The sequence below is a fragment of the Columba livia genome, chromosome 14 (genome assembly GCF_036013475.1).
Source record: "Columba livia isolate bColLiv1 breed racing homer chromosome 14, bColLiv1.pat.W.v2, whole genome shotgun sequence".
Classification (NCBI taxonomy): domain Eukaryota; kingdom Metazoa; phylum Chordata; class Aves; order Columbiformes; family Columbidae; genus Columba; species Columba livia.
In genome coordinates, this window is record NC_088615.1 from 16,018,616 (window position 1) to 16,041,155 (window position 22,540).

A 22,540-nucleotide genomic window follows, 5' to 3' on the forward strand; every position below is an offset into this window, starting at 1 on the left:
GACATCAGCTTGATCATGTGATGAAGCATAAAGTGCTGTGGTGGATGTGCTTGAGAGGCTCCTCTTAGAGCTGTTCAGGGAGCGCTGTGACCTAAATGATAAGATTTGAGGCCTGATTCCTTTGAAGTAATCAAAATTACTCATTTCCTCTCCACCCTCTCAGTTACTGTTGGCGATGGTGGAGGCTTTGTTCTGTTCTGTAGGCAGACCTGCAGTATGAGGTTCTGCAATGGTCTTATGTTGCTTGAACCAGAGTTACCATATGTCTGAATTTCTTAAACAGATCTTAGTTTTCATCCATAAACTTTCAGACTTCAGAGCTTCAGCCAGCTGACCAGGCCATGCCACATTTCCTGTTGGAGCCCTAGGCAACTGTCTGTTGTGCATGCAGAAAAGCAGGTTTGAAAGCCATCAGACTTACTGCACATGTGCAGGCCACATGGACAACACAAGGGCAGTGAGTCCCATGTTTCTCAGACATGTCACACTTGCTATGCTGTGTGTGTGCATGCACAACTGCCCAGGAAATCCCTGACAAGAAATGTGGTGATATTATGCATACCACACCACGTAGTGTACCTTGAAATTAACTCTAAACCAGTCATTGTGCTTTTGTGTTCTGTGAAGAGATTGGAAGTTCAAAACTGTCTAGAGAAGTAACTTTCTTTCAGTTAACCTCTTCCCCAGGCAGCTGCCGTGATCTGTTGTTTGTCCACCCTGTCCCCCTGGTGCTCTGTTCTCTACTGTACGAGGTGTGGTGGGCACTACTGCAAGGTGGAGCTACTGGTGGAGGTGGTGAGGATATACTTGGCAGGGTCAAGAGAGAAGGCACCTACAGAACTGCTTAGGTGGCAGCACTGCTTAAATATAAATGGACTCTGAACATCTGTTCAGTAAATGTCCTTTCATACTCTGAGGAAGAAACAAAACTACTTTTTTCATACTTGAAAACAAAAATTAATTTCTATTAAATAGTTTCCAAATTGATGCAAAGATGTTCTAAAATACAAGAAGCTACTCATTTTCTAAGAACTGTATTTCTTACAGTGGAAGCAGCAGGCAAGATTTAAATCCCTGCCGAGTAGACAGCACACCTTTGATAATGATCTTGTTTGTAGGGAGTTTTATTATACATATATGGAAATGTTGGAGGTTTCTAATACTTCAGGAAATGGTATGGATGAAACCTGTCTGGCTTTAGATGGCTTCATAAAAATAACTTGTTTAAATTAGTATAAATACAAACAAGAAACACTGTATAGATGCAGATTATTCCATAATCTGTTGTTTTGTGTAACATATGCTGTGCTGACCGCTGCCAAATGCATACTCAGATGAATAGTGACTCGTTTGCCAGCTACCAGCAATTGCCAGGAGCCAGAAGCTGTAGTAGGTGTATTAAAAAAAACCAAACCAGCAGAGTCAACAGTCAGTTTCACTGTGGCATGGCTTGAGAATATGTGATCATCTTCTCTTAAGAGCTATTTTAACTGGAATGTAGGAAAACAAGCCTCTTTAGTTTTTACCATAATGGTGTTTCAAGGATGGAGTTGACTTTTGGCTTATCTATTCTTTTTTTCCTGCCACTTTGTCTGGTTCACTTGTCCTTTTCAGGGAAATTTTGTTGTGAAAGATCAGCAGTGAAGCATGGAATATGCTGACTGCTGTGGATTAGCATTGGAGGGGTTTTAGAGAGGTTTTTTCAGCATCTCTTAGAATTTGAAGTTCATCACAGCTAAGCATTAGTAACTGAAAAAAACCCCAAACATCAGGCTGTGACATTTGCATTACTTATAATAATATTTGGTATCCAATAGCTTATGTAGGTTGAGAGGTGTGTGCCTCTCCATGTCTTTGTAGCTGGGAAGATGTTTGCTAGTAAACTAGAAAGGAAAAAAAAAAATCTTTCTTCGGAATGATGTTGCTGGGCTGCCAAGGAAAGTTTGCTTCCAACAAAAGTATTTTCTCTGCTTGAATGAGCTAAGGCTGTATATCTTCAGTCTGTGTGAAGGAGACTTCAGAATTTTCAGTGTACTTTGTCTTCCCAAGCAGTGCAATTTCTGTCTTGTCTGGCCTGAACCAGCTGTTCCTTGTACAAGAGCTGGTCTCATGTAGGCTCACACTTGATTGAGGGTGCTTGCCTCAGAATAGATAGTGATGAGTGTCAATGATGTGCCTGGAGCTGCCTGTGCTTTTGCCCTCTCAAGAGGGTAAAGGAGAGGGATACGGTTCAAGCTCCTGCAGTTATCATTGCTGCTTTGGGTACTGTAGGGCTGGAGAGGGGCTTGTTGGGGCTTTGCTCCTAACTTTATCGGTTAATCCTGGAAGTTAAAGCAATTTTCCTCTGCCTTTTGCTTTTTGGTTCATTTGGGTATCCATACAGAATTACATACACCTTCTCAAATGTTGGGCTTCTGTAGATGTGAGAGAGGTGGGAGAACAGTATTTTCTAATCTTTTCTGAAGCAGCATAAAGCAGCCTCTTAAAGGGGTGACAGCTGAGTCCCTCCGTGCATTTTCAAACCTTGTCATTTGTCACTGAGCCATCTGGCATTGGATACTCAAAGATAAGGACCACTTAACTGAGCTTTGAGTCTAGTCATGTTAGTGGTTCAATTTTAAGTCTTGATGAAAATGCTTTCTATATAAAAATGAAATTGTTTATGTAAATCTCCTATAAAATGAGAAAACCACTTTATTGCTTTTTCTGGGAGAACTGGAGAGGCGAAGGTTAACCCGTGGTTGTGTATGTGCTCTTCAGCAAATTTGTTTTCACAGGGAAATGCTCTAGAGCAAGGGTGTCAAACTCACTTTCACTGAGGGCCACATCAGCCTCGTGGCTGCCTTCAAAGGACTGAATGGAATTTTAGGACTATATAAATGGAACTACTTCTACAGTAGGAGTAGTTACCTTTCTACAGTGAAATATGAAAACAGGTTTGACACCTGTGCTCTACAGCCTGTTAATGGGTTAAGACATACCTTAGAATCACAGAACCATCTAAGAGTTGGGTTGAAGGGACCTTTGAAGCTCCCCCAGTGCCACCCCTGCCATGAGCAGGGACATCTTCACCAGCTCAGCTTGCCCAGAGCCCTGTCCAGCCTGGCCTGGGATGTCTGTAGGGCTGGGGCATCCACCACCTCTCTGGGCACCCTGGGCTGGTGTTCTACTACATTCATTGTAAAAAAATTTCTTCCTTATATCTAGCCTATATCTGCTATCTTTTAGTTTAAAGCTGTTTCCCCTTGTGCTATTGCAACAGGCTGTGGTAAAGAGTCTGTCCCTAGACATAAAGCAATACCTTCTTCTATGTCTCCCAGAACTCACAATTGTTACATGTTAACAAATGTTCAGAGTGTGCAGCATTTTTTGTACCTTTTCAGTAGTTTAGGTAAAATGTTTTGAGCCTTAAACTCACGTAATTACCGTCGCTCTTATTTCAACAAAATGTTGCTGAAGTTCAACATGGCACTGAACTTTCGAGCTGGAAGCACAGCCGCTAGAGCAGTGGGGTGCAGAGCTGCTCGGGGCAGCCCCGGTGCTGGGAGCGGGAGCTGAACCGTCCTCCTGCCGCCACCAGAGGGTACTCGGGGAGTGGAAACGCGGGGAACAAAACGAGGTGAATTTCTCCTCGGAGGGGGGAAACTTGATCCCGGCTCACGGAGCGCCGGGCGGGGGTTCCCGTGCTCCAGCCCGCACATTCCTTTCCGAAACCCGAACCGGGGGAAGGGGGCGGGCTCGCCCCTATACTGGGCACCGCGGAGCCGAGCGGCACCCGCGTCCCGGCCGCGCCATCGGGCTGGGGAAGGGGCTGCGGGACGCGGCGGGCCCGGGCGGCCCAGCTCCACCGGGGGCGCCCCCAAACTTTCACCCTCCCTCCGCTCCAAAAGTTGAGCAGTTTCGTGACGTCAGGGCCTGCGCAGCCAATGGGCGCTGCGGGTGATATTTTTGGGAGGGCGGGGGGAGGGGTGGCACGGTGCCGCGGGCGCTCGCCCGGCTGCCATGCACAGTGAATGGAGAGCGGGCGGCCGGCGAGCGCAGCGCCGGCGGGGAGCGCAGCCACCTCCGGCCACACCGGCGCCTCTCGCCGCCTCCCGGTCTCGGCTCCCCCGGTGCGGGCCCGCGGCAGCAGCAGCCGAGGGGCGGGAGGCAGCGCCTGAAGAGCTCGCAGCGGGGTGGCTTTTGCCAGCCATCTCCTCCGCGGGTTACCTGCCCGGCCCAGGTGGGGCGATGCAGAGCGGAGGAGGCTGCTTTGGAGATTGCCGCGGCTTCTGATGGATGTTTTGTGTGTGTTTACCTCCGCTCCCGGTTTCTCTTTCATCTGAGGACGCATCTGGCTCAAGCTCTGTTAAACTATCTGCCTTCTGGTACCCTTCGCAGATAACAGAAAGAAACCTGAGCCCGAAAGGCAATTCCCCACCTTCTTCCACCTAACGTAACCTTTTCAGGCGCCTTTGAAGGTTGGCTGGTGCTCCGGCGGTGATGGCAGTGGTGGGTTCCCTTGGGCTGCACTAAGAGCCTCTTGTTTTCTTTTCCCTTTCTTCTTAGAGGCGTTTCATCTTTAAGGGCCGGCTGCTTGCACGCACTTTTATACCCACCGAAGCGATCGAGAAACCATGTTGTCGGGTGGAAGAAGTGCGTTTCTGTACCTTGGAATGGTCTTGAGCTTTTGGAGCTCCGCAAGTTGGATGCCTGTTGGAGGATGCCCGCATAAATGTACGTGTATTGCTTCCAACGTGGATTGTCATGGACTAGGACTCAAAACTGTACCGAGGGATATTCCCAGGAATGCAGAGAGACTGTAAGTAAAAACTGTTAAGGGCTCCTCAAGTGCTTGTAGAAGCACCTGAGATGAGTTTCTTAGCACCTGTGTATCAGTGCAAAGAGCATCCTAACAGCAGTTTCAGTAACCAAACACAGGTTAATGTTTTCAGGAGAGAAGGGGAGGAGCTTTTTAGAAGTCATAGCTATTTTGCTCTTCTTGCTTTAAAAGAAAAGAAAGAAAATATAATTTTAAGAGTTTGTCTTTTCAGTTTCACTTATGAACTGATTGGGTTTTGTAGTGATTTGCAGTGGAGTTGAGAGCTCTCCCTGTGGTGCTCCCAGCAATAATAATTGTCAATGCAAACAACCATTTAATATGCAATTAGAAATCTGGTTGTTTTCACCTGGTTGCTGGTAGCAGCTTCTCCTTATTTCTTAGCATGGTGACTTCATCACCATGGAAAAATCGACTGCTGCCATAAATCCCTCAAAATGGATAAGAAGTCGCATTAAAGCAGCATCTAATTTCTGTCTTAAACTGCTGTGGAGAAACTGGTTATTTAGTTTTTAGTCTACTTCAGGGTTTATAATAGTAGTGTAACGTTGTGGAGTGCTTCCAACCTTGGCACAGGAGAACGTAATGAACGTGTTCGTAGTAAATCTTCTGTATCATAAGTTTTCAGGATTTTTTTACTTGACTCTTTTTACTTAACAAGTTTCGAAGGAGAGAGCTGAAAGCAAATTTGAGTTCTCTGATAGAGCTTTGGCACTTGCTTGGTGTAGGGGACGGCGTCTCTGATGTTGCTTAATGCAGAGCATATGGCATATTTCAGCAGATGCCCGGTGCTGCTAGATAGGAAGATGTCCAGACCGGAATGTTAAACAGAGCTTCGGCGTGGCTCTGCGCTGGGCTCTGCAGATGACCTCGGGAGAGTGTAGTTAGTTGTGCTTTATGTGGATTAGCTGATAATTTAAAATGTTTTTGAACTTGTAAGCAAATGCTGTAGATTGTATGGCCTGACTCCCAATTTTATTTCCTTCTGGGTCAGAGAGTTCAGGAAACTTCAAACTCTCAAGCAATTTTTCCTTTAAGAATGAAAGCTAGATGAGGTTACTAAGCAAACAAAGTTTTTGTCCTGAGTCCTCTTAAAGGCTAAGTTCTGTCCCAGAACGAAATTTTATAGCGTCCTTAAATGTTTATAAATGCATTTTCTAGTGCTGAGACCTCTTAAATGATAGCAATACGCTGGTTTCTGTTTCTTACTAGATTATTCCACCATCTTTAATGTTTTGTGGCCCTATCAGCCTTCCTTTTAACCCCAGCTGTGTGAACAATAGTTTTCAGGTGGCAGTGTTATAGCAAGCTTAACTTCTGTGCATGAAACTGTGGATGCTTGAGAATTAACGGGTGGCAACCTGGCAATTTAAAGACAAAAACACAAATCCCCGAACACATCAAAAAAAACCCCAAACAAACAAAAACCACACCCAAGACAAACAAAAACAAAAAACCACACCCAAACAAAACAACCCCTAAGCAAACAAAGCAACAAGCTCCACCACAAACCACTCCTGAAGTAGATAGCAGCCAAGGTCTGTGTGATAACACAGATGTCATTGCTGAGGTGTGTTTGTGTGGCTTAAGGGTCGAGAGCTAGAATCATGCTTTTGAGTTGCAGGTTAAAAGGGATTCACAAGAGTGATGTCAGTTGGCCACCTGAGAAGAATTTGAAAATGGTAATTTGCTATTGCCTAAATTTTAGGGGGATTGAATTAATTTTGTTCCTGGGTTTCATTTGTGATAATATGCTCATCAGAGGTGTTGCTTCTCCTTGCCTTCTGTAAGAGGCCAAGCTGAAAGAGTTTCTTGTCATTTTAAGCATTAAAAAGAATGAAAGACAGTGTAATAACTGTGCTATTGGTCCTAATATGTGTTACTTGCAGATTTAGATTTTAGATTACTGGCTCTATGAAGAACAGTAATAGCTATTTCACAATATTGGGTTTGAATATTTAACCTCAGATTTACTACTGACAAATAGGAAATGTAGCAGTGTTGGATGCTTTGTTTTCTTTTTCAAGTAGTATATTATTGGAGCATTCAGTGACTTAAACTTTGTGGAAATAGCATACAGAGGATTGCAGAGTAACACATTATTCCATATTTTTAAATACTGTCTTCACTTCTATTAGTCCACGATAGGCCTTTTACTGTTTTCATGATGTTCACTGTCATCTTCATTATGACTGTGTTTTAAAGCTTCTATAAACTCTTTCAAACCTAGATTGCTACTGATTACACTAACTTGATGTTTCCAATGTAAGCAGTAGAGAGAAAAAGACACTATGTTCTCCTGGGTCTGAATTCTGGTCATAGGTGAAACATCAATCAGCTATTGGGTATATCAGAGAGTCATTTTTTTCCCTATGGTCCATGGCAACCTCTAACTGTTTATGACATAACACTGGCTTGATGTGTAGTCTTCAACTAGTTTGTTTCATTTGTAAATAAACCTGAATTGATTATATCTGAAATGACAAAGATATTTTTTATCTCAGAGAAATATTTATGTGTTAGGAAAATATTTTTAATAAGTTTCTTGATGGCCACACACTTAAGCTATGAAAAGGTCTTCGCATCTGTGTTCTTTTGAGCTACAAATTCTGCATACGTGTTCAAGTTGGGAACTTTTTACTTTAGTTAATAAGAGATCTAATGGCAGCACTTAAAATATTTTGCCACTAAGCTTTTAGAGTTATGCTTGTACAACTGTCACAGAATGGCCAGTGGAGCCAAGTTAAATATTATTTAAATTTGTGTTAATATGAAACCCCAGGAAAACTGAAAATGTAACATTAAGGAAAAACTGAAAATCTCTTTAGGGGGGGAAAATCATTGAGCTCTGTTAAATTAACTGGTGATCATCTCCTACCCTGAAAAATGGGCATTTAGAGCTTTGATTACTGAGTCTTTATGAGAAATGTGATGCATACTTTTAAAATTTATTTTTTGCATGCTTTGAAGGTGTAGTTTGTGTAAATAGTTGTACTTGTGATTTCTGTCTTGAGAGGAATTCACAGATTAACCAGAGATCACAGAAATGGGGTTGTAGAACTAGCCTAAGCTTTTTCTTTTTACACAGATTCATCTTTTAATAGCAGCTTTACAAATATAGCAAGTAGTACTAGGTTTGTTTTGTAGTTTGCCTTGTTATTACATTCTACAGCAGTCTAATTGTGTGGTATAGATTGAAGCTTTTGCTCAATTAGGTTTCATGAAGAGGTGAAAGGAGGTGAACGGTGTGTACTACACAAAGAAATGATTCAGGCTGGAGAAGATAAGTCATGGAACAAATATTTGTCACCTCCAAGGAGTAACTTCCATTTACCTTTGTTCTAGAGAAGGAACCCCCAGAGCAGCCATCAGCTCACACAGGAAAAGAGAGCCGTGACATTAAGTCTAAGGCTTTTCCCGAAAGTACAAGATGTGATGCTCCACAGAGGACCTGGTACATGAGCAGGCTGATATGGCTGACTTTGGGGCTTCTCATTAGTATTTACTGAGCTGTTCTACATTTACTAAATAGCTTAGCATACTAAAAACAAAGTGAGTTTATAAACTTGTTGTGTTGTGGAGAAATCTAATAATGTAATGGTTAACTTTTGCTGGTGAGCACAGTGATTCTTAAGCTATGCAATTGCTGTTTTGTGCTAGTAAAGAACCAGAAGTTAAAGGTTAGAAATTAAGAATATGTAAAGACAACCATAAAAATCTCTCATCTTTTATCCTTTTGAAAGGTGCTTTAGGACTGCTTCATCAGACTCCTCTGACTAGAGTTTGTGTAGCAGCACTTCAGTTTTTACGTAAATAGAGAATCATATATAATTTTCTTCAGTAGAAATGTTTTCTATATATGTAAAATATTATACATGTAGCTTTTTATAACACTTAATAATTCTGATAGTCAAGTTTAGTTTGAGATGCTGTGTAAATGCAGTGAGCAGATCAAAGCCACCTGCCTGACAGTTGTGTTCCTCAGCTCTGAAAGGAACAAGTGATAGGGAGGAACTGCCTGAGTCTTCTGGATCACTATCTGCTTTCTGTTTGAACATGAAGCACAAGCCTTTGTGTCCTTCCTTCCATTTGTGTCTAGATCTCTCCCTGTCTATTAGCAGCACATTATGTGTGGATAGAGGCTACTTCGCAGAGTTTAGCCATGTTTGAATTCTTGATGAATTTATGCTTGGTGGCTTAGAATCTTGTTTAATTGATAGCTTTCCTGTGCTAATTGTTGTTTTGTCTTTTACTTTGAAGGCTTCTTTACCTTGCTAAATTGATAAAGCTTGCAAGACTAATCTGTTCTGTGCTTTGTCTGAGTAGCTAAATTGAGTGTGTCCGCATTTAGGTGCAATTTAGTAGCTTAGTCATCTGCTTACTCTGGAGTTTTCATGTGGTCTGGGGTTTCTGTTATACAAATATATTATTATGGTGTTCTTGGCCTAGGTGCATGTAGCTGCTGAAGTTGCACTGGCTTGTAATAAGTCTTCAACTTCCTCAATTTTGTCTCCACATTAAATCTAAGCTCCTGTCTTGAATGCTTCCATATTACTGCAGAAGGCAATGTTAAACACATGCAAATATAATTATACTGACTCTTGCATTAATATTCTGTTTTTCTAGAGTTGTTCCCACTAGGCATTACCACTCGTTTGTGTAGTAATATTCTCCAAAACCTTGCATGGAGCCTCCTTTTCCTGCCTTTTCTTTCTTCCCCCCTCTCCTTGTTCATGTGTCAATAACTGGACATACATGGCTTTTGCTTCAAAGGGCTTGTTCTCGGAGGTGCTCATCCTGGGAAAACATCACTGAGTTGCTTAATTTAATTTGGACACTTCCCTTTACTAACAAGATGCAGACTACTTGCACTTGACTGGCCATTGACATGCACTTGTCTAGGATCAGAGTTTTACAGTATTAAATGTTACCTTGTTTTGGAATGATTGAACCAGGAAGGAGGATGAAATTAGCTCAATGGAAGCAAATAGTGACCATTGTCACCTTGTCTGTATTTGTTTGCACAAATTTGGATCAGGTTTTGACATCAGAAGAACCAGAGTACTTACTGCAGAATTCTAACACATTCCTCTGAGACTGTTCATTTTTTATCCATGTTCTTACTTTGGCAGCTGAGTATGGGTTCATGCAAGAGAATTAGGTGAAAGTTTCCCCTCTAAACAACAGCTGTTGTCTTTTAGGAAGTCCTGAAAGATGAGTGTTGCCTTTTTCCCCCTAGAATTTGTGTGTCTGAGAGTTGGGGGATGTGTGTACCCAAGTCGGCTTAGCTTACCTGTATAGATTAATTGTGAGGCAAAAATAAGCAACTCCTAATGTTCTTATTTGTACAGTAATCTGTATAAAATCCTACTATTGTACACTCTGTCACTTGTACGTTGACGGCTATGAAGTTATTTGACCTTCACTGTGAGTACTGTCACTAATCTTTCGGAATGTCACTGCTGAACTTTTTTTTTTTTTTTAAATTTTTTTTTTTTTACTTAAAGAATTTCCACTGAGATTTAAACCAAAAATATCCTGTCTTGTGTGGACATGCATATCTGATATGATTTGCTGTCTGCATTTCAGTAGTATCTAAGCTATTCCTCAGCTTCCACAGAGCAGAAAGAAGATGGTTTTCCCACAAGAGTCTCACAAGACGCTTGGGGAGTTGTAAGGATGATAGAGGAAAAGAACTTGGCTCTAATAAGGATATTCAGTGAGTAAGTTTCAGACACCATATGTTAAGAATTAAGCATGTTTACTGGAGACATTGTTCAGAGGACTTAAATCAGGATGTGTTCCCCCGCAGAAACTAACAACTCAAGTGACTGGAAGCTTAATTTTTCTTCAACTCTTGATACAGTTCTTGCGGTGCCCACAGTGCTTGATTTCCCTTGGCTGTCTGTTGCTGCAGCTGACCTTTTAAAACGGAAAGCTTTTTGTCTGCTGCTGGTCTAGTGGGATCCATTTTAGCTTGATTAGAAGGTATAATTATTCCTGAACAAAGATGGAGAATAGAAGCCATTGCTTAATATTGTAGTTGTGTTGGCTCGCACTTGATTCATTAGAAATTAATGGAAAACTGTTCTGCTTCAAGTTCAGAGTTGCAGTTTGTAAGAATCTTTTCCTAATCACAACTGTGTTGCTCTTTATTTTCCACATATTGCACCTGCCTAAGTGCGGTGTAATGTTCAGATGAATTTTCCAAAGACTGAACTTGAATTGAGCTCTCTTTTGTCTTTGGCTGAGGACTGCAGTTGACCACTCAAGTAATTTTTCAAGAAAATGAAATTATTTGTGGGTTTTAAAAAGATATCTAATTAAGAAGTAAATTTCCACCTCTCCCTGCCCTGTAATTCCTGATTTCCTCTCTATTTTTTTACCTTACTTGCCTCTCCAATTTGAACCTACATAATATAACTAAGTCTTACTATTGAAGTAGCATAACGAGCTGTTCCCAATTTGGAATGATTGTGAGCTTGCAAGTTCTGGAGCCTCTTTTGTCTTTACTACAGCCTCATAAGGCTGGAGGCTCTTTTAAAGCGTTTGTGATTAAAGGGATGATTCTTCCTTTCCAGGTTAACCTGATGAACTCAAATGCTTTATATGAAGTGCAGGTCTGCTGTGGGACTTTGGTCTCACTGTAAGTTTCAGTCTGCCTTGTAATACTGTAACTACTGAATTCTCTCAAATGTTGTATTAACCTCAAGAGGAGGTGGTGGAATGTTCTTCATAAGTAACCTAGTACCTCTTAGTTCTTTCACCTGTTTACTCTCTGCAACTACAGACAGATACTGGAGCACGTAAAGAATTTCTGTGGCTCAGTATTGAAACCCTTTTCACCAGCGGCCAGTCTGTGGCTGGGGAGAAGGTGGGACTGGGAGCAAATGCAGAACATGTAGTAGTTTTAAGTAGGGCCAACTTTCTGGTGGAGGCTTGATGATGGCAGCTGTAGCGATCAACATGCACATCCTCAGTCTTGTAGTTCCACAGCTCCCTTAAGGGGATTCTCTTCTGTTTGGCTCTTTGAAATTTTTTTCTCGTTCAAGGCAAAGTAGTGTTTGTCCTCTTTATGTTGAGAGGAAACAAGTTTCTAACTTCAGGTGAGGAAGGAAGGAGTCAGGATAACTTCGGGGAGAAAAACTGAAGTGAACTTCAAATGGCCAAGCTTTCTGAAGAAAGATAATGTCAGTGATGTCACAGAGAATGACTAGAAGTAATGTGTGGCCAAGATCTCTCCTAGTGATTGTCTGTCTGTATGTCCCTGTTGCAAGGATGTATAGATGAGTGGCGGTGTTCAGTGTTATTATCCTAGAGGTAGATTTTGTGTCCTGTCCTTTTGTTGAAGTCTGTGATTCAGGCAGGAGGTAGAATGTGCCTCCTGCCCTTGGCTCCTTCCTGCTCCTCAGGTGACAGGGAGTTTCTATTAATTCCTGTTGATTTGAGTGCATCACTGTAGTATTGTACCAATTCTGGCTCGGGGCTGCTGTTTTCACTCCCTTTTATGTTCCTTAACAGCTTTTGCTTGCCAGTTTTAAGCCATATCAATTTGACTTTTTTTGTTTTCATGTAATTTTCAGGCTCAGAGAGGGCTGGGTTCTAGTAATATTCTAGTGGCCCAAGCTATTCTGTTTCCACTATTTAAGTCTTTTCTCTAGAGATCCGTAATACTCTGTTTTCCAATCTGTTTCCAATGTTGCCCAGTCAGATGTATAATTTAAAGTCTTGAATGGCTCTCAGGAATTCCCAGAACTTGTTCTTCCCCACTGAGAGAAATGGCCTTGTAAGCAACTGACAGTATTTTCTAATGATGCTAAATACATAAAAGACCTATCTACCTATTTACATAAGGAGGATGGGTCTGTGGTCTTGTACTCAGAGTAAATTTTAGATGAGTTGAGGGCCACATCTGTAGCAAAAGTTTGCTGCTGCTTCTTACCTCTCTGCTAGTTATTTTCAGTGTTTTTTTTCCACCTCAACTGAATCTGGTCTGTCAGTTGTATCTGTCAGAATAAATTTGTCTTGTATTTCGGTTTTACACCATCTGTTTGGCTGCAATATATGCTTTTAATCTTATGATTGATGGATTTCTGGAACTTTTAATTAGATTTTTACCTTTCTGGCTGTGAGTTGCTTCTTTTTCTGAGACCTTAATTTAATTTTGTTGCTCAGGTAGAAATAATTTTGACCAATGGCTGTATTCTTTCCTCTACTGTCACTGATGAAGGGGCATGTTCAATAAGCATCAGCTCACTTAAAATGAGGAAGAAAGTTCAGTGGTTTAAAGCTGGTCTTGCCTTGACTTTCCATCAAGCAATCTACAAAACCTATTTGAAGTTTACTTCTAAATTAATTTCAGAATTGTGTTGCTCACCACAACTCACTTTTACCTTTCCTGAAAGCTTGCAATGCTGTTGCAGGAATTATTTTTGAATTCTTGTGTCAAAGGGACTTCTTATGAGAGCCCTCTGTTCTCTCTTCTGCAGAAGAGAGATAAGCATGACTGCCCTCAACTGCAGTCTCAGGGTGAAGTATCAACCTTGTAGAAGTACTATCAGGTTACTAATGAAGACACAAACAGCTATTAAATGTATTTAGAGTCCAAGCAGCGCTCATAATTTTGGGAGATATTGTTCTTATCATTGATAGCTCACTGGCTGCTGTGTGGACTTCAGTTTGTTCCAGGTGGAGGTATGAGGCTTTTAGCAGGGATGCTGTTTAGGAGTTTCAGTAGAGATGCTTCAACCTTCCTCTGTGTGGGGATGCTGTAGTACATTATGCTGTGACTGTACATACAGGCAATTGCCCAAAAGAACAAGATAAATCACTTGCCTGTAATTTTCCAGAGTATTTCCTGTGTGTGGCTTTACAGTTGTTCTTGTCCACGTAGTAAGAGACTGGTGGTTCTGTTTCAACCAGGGCTCCATGTAAGTGGAGGGCTAAACTGCTCTGGAGGTGGGTGATTTGGAGATCAGTAACCCATTTTAGCAGCCTGCCAACATGCTTGTAGATGTGGGGTGTGGTGGTCAGTACTGTTTTATCTGTTTGTCTTCATCCCTTCACCCTTTTGTCTTTGAAAGCCCTTTGGCACTTTTTTGTGCAACGCTTAACATGATGAAATCTTGAGCTATTGTCAGGGTGCTCCTAGGCACAATAACAACTGGTAATCAATTTCATATTAGTGCATCTGAGGTTCTGATCTCCAAAATCACAGCACTGTACAATGCAGTTTTTATTGTCTGGCTCCAAACTCTTTATTTTCGAAGAGCTCGGATCTGTCAGGGTTGGAGGGGAAGGCGAGAGGACGTGAATGACCATTATGAAATCTTTCAAAAGATAAGCACTTAATTATTATGAAAATACCCTGATGAAAGCAGATGCGGAGGTGCATTCTTGTGCATACTAATAGTTAGAAGACTGTTTATTAATCTTTGTTTTTACAGTTGGTCTTTTTTTCCTTTATTGCAGTGGCCAGTAAGGAATGTGTAGTTGACTTGTACAAAATAAATATTTTGATAGATTGTAAGGTATTACTGGTGCGTGTTGTTATGGGACCCCAGTTAATAACCTTGACAGTTTCAAAAGATATGGCCTGTGAGTTGTGAGCATTATGCACTTTCACAGGTCTTAGCAGAACTATATATTTTTCAGTCCGCTCAGCCAAACTGTCCTACTGTATTGTTTTCGCTGAGTATGCACTGGTGAATAATGAGCACTTCTTCAGATAGTTTAGCAGCTTTTAAAGTTGAAGAGGTATCGCTTGTCTGGCAAAAAAGGTTATTAGCGTTAGCAGTAGATATATTTTCATATATTACATAATACTGACTTAATACAACAACTTCACTTGGAAGAGCTTTTTCCACAAAAAAAAAACTTGCCCCCAAGTCGAAAAGATCCAATCTCCTAACTTCAGTTATTCTTTAGAGAGACCAAAAAGCTCATCCTAAAATGCAAGACATTTCCCTAGGAATCTGTGGTCATATTCCTTGGGACATGCTGTCTTGTAGAAGATGGATGACCAAAGAAATTCTCAATTGTTACCCAGAGCTCTGTGTAATAATATCATTTAGATTTATATTCATTATTTTTCCACTTCACAGTAAGAAAATATGAAACAGCACAGAATCCTTGTCTGCCCAAGGTTTTGTTGCCCATTGTCTCTGTTATGGAATATAATACATAGCAAATAAAGCTCATATAACAAATGTTATCACATGACAGCAAGCCCATTAAAATTAATTACTGCATATATGCATACTGGTTGTCCACAGGTACAGAAACACTAATGTGTAATTAAAACACTTGTGTTATTGAAATATGACTCCAATAAGTTTAAGCAAGAAAAAGCTGCATCCTGAAAGCAGTTCAAATGGCTTGTGCCTACCTGTTAGTCACAAAGTGTGTTTTCTGTGGACTTTAGTGGGACCTTAGCTTCCAGGTTTTTCTCCAAATTCATCTTTTGTCGGTGTGATGGTTTTGTTTAGACTGAGAAGGCATTATATTCAGGACAGTTTTTTGGAAGGTATTTTGGAAACATTTTTCCTTGGTGAGTCTGGCAGTGGTTACAGCATCACTTAGCGAGGTGTGAACTTGTGGGTCACGAGCTTCTCTGCCATAGTTGGAGAGTGATGAGAAGAGGCAAGTTGCCTCATCCCCTGGAAGTGGTAGAGCCGGTTAGAGGTTGTGTTCTAAGAATATAGCTGGGGAGCAAAGAAGAGAAGTCATTGTAAGCGGATAGCAGTGGGAAGCAATTGTGCATTTCTGAAATGCCTAAACAAATGCAGGAGGGAGGTAAGCTGCAGGCGAGACTCAAGTGCTGAAGCAAATCGTGGAAGTAAAATTCTTGAGCAAAGAAAACTTGTTTTCCAGAAGTGAAAGTAGATATGGAGAAATAAAGCCCCAAGGCAAAGCTGGTTCTGCAGAGGGAGATGAAAACACACATCTGGATATAACTTTCACAGATAAGAATGTGAAAGTATAAGAAACAGCCCAATGATCCTTGGAGTTGAGAGTTTTAATAGATAACATATGAAAAGGCAGCAAGAGATAAGGAGCAATCGAAAGTGTTTTATGGCTTTTTTTGGGGGTGGTTTGGGGTGTGTGTGTTATGTGGTGTGTTTTTTTTTTCTCTGAGAAATTCTTTAGCTAATTGCTTATTACGTTTTTTTGAAACTGAAAATGAATTAATCCCATTTGATGTTAGCTTATTTTTTAGAAGAGATATTTTCCAAGGTTGTTAATCTGTAGTTCTCAGGTATGTAGCAGGCTTAGTTCTAGGTGGTTTAATAAACATGAGTAGTTTCAGGAACTTGAAACATCAAATATGTGCCAAGTCTTGTTTAGAAAAACTTGAGTTTTGTATTCATTTAGCAAACATTATAAAATCAATTCAGGTTCACTCCAGCAAGTCCACTGTTGAAAAACAAGTGTTTTAGGATGATGGGGGGGATAGGGAAGGTTGGACTCTACTTGAGAATGGAGAGAATCACTTGTCATTGTAACATCTAGATCCAAACTTAAGTCAATACACAACTTCCTTCACATTTTTTTTCTGCATATTAAAACTGTTCTCCATCTTTTACTGCAACTAACTGGCCTAATCTGCTCCTTAGTGGCTGCAGTAGATGTGAACGCTCAGTGTGGTACTTCTTGGAAGGGATGGAGTTGGTGAAACTGGATGCTTGTTAAAAAAATAACCTGAATAACAGCGACAAAAAGCTCCAAACACAAAGACAAGCGTCTGTAACCTTTCCAGGAAAAGATCTCCTGGGAAGAGTTTCTAGCTGGTGCATGTCTGAAAGTGAGCAAGGAGATGAAATCAAGGCTTGATTTTTTTTTTTTTTTTCTTGTCAAGCTTCACTAAAATAACCTGTTTGTTGGTAGAATGTTTTCCCAAGCCATCATGAATTACAGCAGTCAGAGCAGGTGTGGAATATCTCAAGTCTTTAAACATCAAATTGTCTGTATTAGTGAAGAGCACTTAAACAGATAGCGGTCTCTTCACTGCAATTATATTCAGTCATATAGCACATAGTTAAATGAAATATAAACTTAAATGCAAACGTCAGGTATTGACTTTGTAAAATAAAGCAGTGTGAATTTTTCTGAAGTTTACATGCATTTGTTTTTTCTACCAGATGAGCTTATTGCATTGTGTATAGCATTAAAAACCAAAACTGACAGTGTATAGAAGAGTCAGGGTGAAAAACAGTCTCATGAGAAACAGCATGTTTTGCCAGTCCTTGTTTTTCACTTTATTGATGAGATTCTGTTCCACAAGTCCTTAATTAACCTTAAATAAGCAGTAAACACGCTGGAGAGATTATTAAAAATTTGGGAAAGTATAAATGTTTGCCATAAGTTGTAGTAATACCATTAATCTTCATACTTCTGGAGATTTCCTCCTATTCCTTCAAGAGGACTCTTGGTACCTCTTTCACCCTGAGTGGTTGGTTGGCAACAAGATCCTACTGTAATGTCACCTTCACTGAGCTTGACTCTGAGCACCAGACATTTGGGCTGTTCCTTCCAGTGAAGGGCAGCCTCTCCTCCTCTTCCTCGCCTGTCTACTCAACCATCGCCAAACGTATGTATCACAAAAAGAGCTATTCCGCCATCTTAGTGATTCCAGTGGTGCTGCGTTTCTCCATCTGTACTCAAAACACTGGTTCTTCCTCCTTGTTTCATAAGCTTTGTGTTTGTGTGGTGGCACATGTTGTGCCAGTACATCCTCTCCGCCTGTTTTGTTCTTCCTGCAGGTTCTCTATCTTTCACGAGCACATGGATGCCGCTGCCAAGTGACATCTAGAACACATCAAGAGTAGCTAGAAAACTTTTGGGACAAAGGTGAAGGGTATGGGAGTATCAATTCTTCCAGGATAGCATTTCCTTTATAAATAATAACCTGCAAATGATAATAATTGGGAGTTCCTGCAGGCTGGGACAAACCTGTTTCCTTGCAAGAAACAGAGTACTTGAATTACTCAGCCCATTATGCTGCTTTCTGCAGGTCTTGGGTACAACAACAGCAATCTGCTCAGTAAGGAATTCAGCCACTGCACAAGCTGCAAAAGTGTTTTTTCTTGTTTTTCCTTCCTTGGTGTTTAACACCTCGATTTTGGCAGGCCATTTATTGTATTTTTATAAGGATGGGGACAGAAGCGTGTTGCCTGCAAGCAGTTCCAGATCATTTGGACACTTAATGTGAGTTATTAACCAAGCACTTCTGTAATGGGTTTAAGAATGGATAACGTATTCACAAAATTAGAGCACTTAACCTCTAAGATCAGTTCTCTCATTGTTGAGACAGAAAGAAAACAGTCTGAGTCATACCTGAAAGCCTTCCGTAATCACAAGGAATGATCTAGCTTTTTTGAATTAAAAGTTGTATGGTGTAGGTGTGTTACAAAAGTATGATGGACTGCAGCACAGAATTTGCACATTCCAGCTATTGTGTGGCTGTTTAATTACATTTAAATTATTCTGGAGACTGAAACTTCCCAGTGTCATGCATGTGGTATTAGCCAATAACAAAAAATTATTAAATGGTGGATTGTAAGTTTATTGTTCTGGTTTAACATGGATAGCAAGGAATATCAAAATTCCTGAATCCCGGTATTACTGTGTTAAAACACTCTGTGCAATACCTGTTACTGAAGTTATGAAGAACTTTTAAATCCTTTTAAGAACTGGTGGTTGTAGCAGGGCTTGTTTTTGCTCTACTGATGTTCTTCCGCGTCTGACCTGATCTTGCTGTAAATTGGAGAAGTGAGTCTGGATTCTCATACCTACTAGGTCAGGCATGTGAAACTCATTTTCACCGGAGGCCGCATCAACCTCGTGGTTGCCTTCAAAGGGCCTAATGTAATTTTAGGACTGTGTAAATGTAGGAGTAGTTACATTTATGTAGTCCTAGAATTCTGTTTGGTCTTTTGGAGGCAACTGCGAGGCAGATGTGTCCCCTAGTGAAAATGAGTTTGATACCCCTGTACTATGTAGTTATAGACTGGAGTAAGATGTCCCCTTAAAATTTCTCATGCTCCTTTACAAAGTCAACTGTTTAAGAAGAAAAAAAAAGCTGAAAACCAAAACACCTTCTTCTCTAGAGAAGCCATGTACCATCTTGTAAGCAAATGAAATTACTTCATCTGAACATGATTTTGAAGTTTTTTGTCTCTTTCTTTATAAGTGATGTTCCTACTTGCCCAAATGATTTAGAAACTGATGGTGTTTGTGTATTTCACAAAATCCAGTCCCAGGACTTTATTTTGTGCATTGCAGAAGTTGAGATGGAAATATGTTAAATCTGAAGATATGCAGATTGTGCTGCCAGAGGGTTTTAGGGTAGTGTTATAATTGAGTAGTTTATCATTGTAACTTTGAAGTTTTTGGATTGAAGACATAAGAGAATTGCCAAGCGTTTTCTATGGGGATTTATAGTCATTTAAGGTTAGGAGACTAGTGGCGGGCCATGCCCATTAAAGACAAATACATTCTTTAGCTGAAATTCTGTAAAATGGTTGAAATAACAAAGTATACAGGGTGTGTAAAGAATGCAAAGGGTAGCCAAAAGCTGCTCTGTGGATACATTCGCACATGGGAGTGGATTTTTCTCCTTTTTAATGGGTATGGCTGTTAGCATGTTCCCAAGCTAACAACAAAAGTACTTGTAAAGGGAGGAGCGCTTTAGTGAAGAACCTGTTGCCTCCAACCTTGCAGGGAGCTTTTGTGAAAATAAAGCGGGTGTTCCTCCTGCCTCTGAGCTTCTGCAGGTAGCCGAGTGAATGGTTAACTTAGCTGTGAAAATGCTTGTTTCTCCAGTTCAGATGTGCGTGCTCATGGTTACCTTGCCTAGTGATCGGGGGCTGGGAAACGAAATCAAGCAGGAAAATTCTAAAGGGATGACTCAGCTGACATTCTAGCAGGTCATCTGGATCAAGAAGGTTCTTCAGCAGTGTGATGGCAAAACAATAAAAGCCTTGTTTCCCAAGAATATGTGCTGCTTGAGTTATTCAGAGAAATTGGGCAAATGAAAAATATTCAGATCAGGAATCCAGATCCAATTATTATCACTTGAATTCTGGCTTCCGCATTCTGGATGTTACTGCCAAGTTAATTTATCATTTAAAATAAATCCTTTGGAATGTATTAAAATAAATCATAACAAGGAGTGTGTGCTATTAGCTTCAAAAGAGTTGCTCTTAAATTTTTGGGGGAAACTATTTTTCTTCTGGTCTTCATGAACTTTTGGAAGTTCCATGAATTGTTGTAGCTTGAGGTTTGTGTTGCTATAAGTTCTAGATAGCGTGTTAGATCCTGACCTGTTTGGTTCAGAGGGACAATAGATATTTTTAAAAATTAATTCCTAAGTGCATTGTTCTGTGTGAGCCAAATTTGATGCATCTCTTTTTGGGAAATACCAAAAACTGCGATGAAGAGAAAGGCATCTTCCCTCTAGGTTACACGGAGGATTGGTTTAATCAAGATTGTTTTTAGAGTATTGGGTTTTCTGCTGATTGACACAAATGTGTGTGGCTTCAGGCTGGTACATGGTGGCCACTTTGAAAACTGAGCGGGAACAGAAATGAGATTTTGTGTTTGAGGTTCCATGACTAGAAAACTTTCTCACCTTAGTTATGAAGCAGTTGGACAGGGAAGAATCCTAGTGCCGTGTAACTTGGGCAGGAGCTGGCCTTTGGAGTGTATGGCAGTTATTTTTTTCTAAATACAGTATGCAGTTTCTCTACTGCTGTTATCACATTATTTGTTCATTAATGTAAATGAATAAACATCTGAGGTTTTGAATGAAGTTGGAACTGGTACTCTAGATTACCTTCTTCTTAAATTGCAGGTTATTTTCATTTAATGTCATTTCTCCCTAGGTTAAAGACAAATGGATTAATATTTTCCTAAGTACTTCCTAGCTAGGTCTTGTGTTTGCCGTTGAGATGCAAGATCAGCTGCTGCCTTGAAATTATTGGGCATCAGAGGTGATCTTTAGTTTTGTTGTTACGAATGCGCCTGCATTTGCCAGATTGACACCTGAGAGTCCTCTGGAAGGGGGAAGACTCTGTTTTTACACAACACTTATTGACAGTGAATGGCTTTAACCAAATGAAATAACTGTTATTTCTTCTAGAAATAGAAAGACATTTAAGCAACTTCTCTTCTGACTAAAAGCGACCAGGGTTAGGCCAAGAGTCTGAGGGAGCTGTACTCAGGGCTAACTGGTTTTGATGCTCTAGGAAGGCTTTTGCCTTTGGCTTCTGCGTGCCCAGAGAAGCACGAGTAGGCAACCAGAGTGAACTCCAACATGGGCAATGGACTTAAAAAAACAGTTGTAGTCTTGGAAGAGTTGAGGCATGAAGTTAGGGGTTCACCTGGCTATGTTCAAGACTCGCAAGTATGATGAGGGCCCAAAGTTTGGATTATCTTGGGGAGTACAATGTGTAGGGGGTTCAACAGGTAGCAAAATGACATCTGAGTAATAGGAACTTGCTACAATCTAGTAGCAGTGTTTTGAATTTTTGCATCCTTGTATATAAGATTATTTATATTTTGTATAAGGATTTTTTTATTCATGTGGAAATACTGTATTATTGCTTTGAAGATTGTTGCAGGACTTAAGCATTTGCTTGTCTTTGTTATTGGCTCTTTTGTAAGAGTTGTAATGTCTATGGTGGTAGTGTTGTGTTGTCCAAGTCAATTCTGATCTTTTATGTTAAATAAGTGTAGGCTTAGAACTAAGATGAGTGTGTATATTTGCCAATGTTTGTGAGTCTAGAGGACAGAAGCATGTGCTTTCAACTAGCAAGTGGATTTACTTTTCAAGTCATAAACTTTATGCAGTCCAAGAAGAAGGTGGGGATTAAGAAGAGCAGTGTCTGGGTCTTCTGGAAGAGTAGAATGACTAAGTAGAATAATTATCAACTGAAGTGTGAGTAATGTAACAAAGGTAATCTGTGAATGCCTTGTGCAATTTGAAGCTGGATAATAGCGTGCTGCAGAGAACATTAGAGATGCTTTAAAACATCTAAAAGTGTGTCTTAAGTTCAGTAAATTGTCTTTAGAGAAGAATGAAAGATGAAGCAATTCAGGGGAATTCTTGCTGTGAAGAAGGATTTGCTCTAGTTGCTCCAAATATCCCTGTGTGTACATTGTGTGACTTAGTCTTCAACATCTACAAAATATGTATTGAATTAAGTGTTATTAGAGCATAGCAGGGTGCGTATGTGAGTAAAGCTCACTTTAATAGTTGATCTGAACTCACTTTCATGATGTCTTATACCATTCTAGTCCATGTTTCATTCCCACTGAAATAATTCCTTCCATGTCTGTTTGCTTAAATTGCCTCTACACCTGCGTTGTCCTGAGCAGGTTTTACGCTAAAAAGAAAAATACTTTGACAAGAGAGACCTAATACCAACAGGTTTACTAAAGCTGGTATAAGTGACGGTTTTAGTCTATTTTTGAGTTCTATCAACTTTGCAGCTGACACACCAGAAGAGACCTGTTTTCCTTAATGCAGTGTCCTTAGATGTTCTTACAGGATGGAACAATGTCACCTGAATGTGAAATGACAAAGTGTAGCATCCAGGCTTGTGTATGTGTGGGTAAAGTAGATGTGTTGAGTAAGATCTGAGATCCGCTTGGCACCAAATACTATGCAAAATGTTGGAATCCTGCACAATAATTTATGTAGAATGAATGTATCTGCAC

At 40.5% G+C, this 22,540-nt stretch overlaps 1 protein-coding gene across 4 annotated transcripts in view; it reads left to right on the forward strand.

The window, feature by feature from the left end:
• The window catches only part of SLIT3 (slit guidance ligand 3), a 535,141-nt gene that overhangs the window by 43,734 nt on the left and 468,867 nt on the right, over nt 1–22,540 (forward strand). For 2 of the 4 annotated variants that reach the window (XM_065030140.1, XM_065030141.1), the window contains exon 2: nt 4,549–4,801. In XM_065030140.1, the coding sequence (XP_064886212.1) occupies nt 4,617–4,801 (185 nt within the window). In that variant the 5' untranslated portion in view covers nt 4,549–4,616. Of the gene's footprint in view, nt 1–3,813; nt 4,461–4,548; nt 4,802–22,540 lie in introns of those variants that run through there. The other 2 variants (XM_065030138.1, XM_065030139.1) reach the window with 2 other exon arrangements.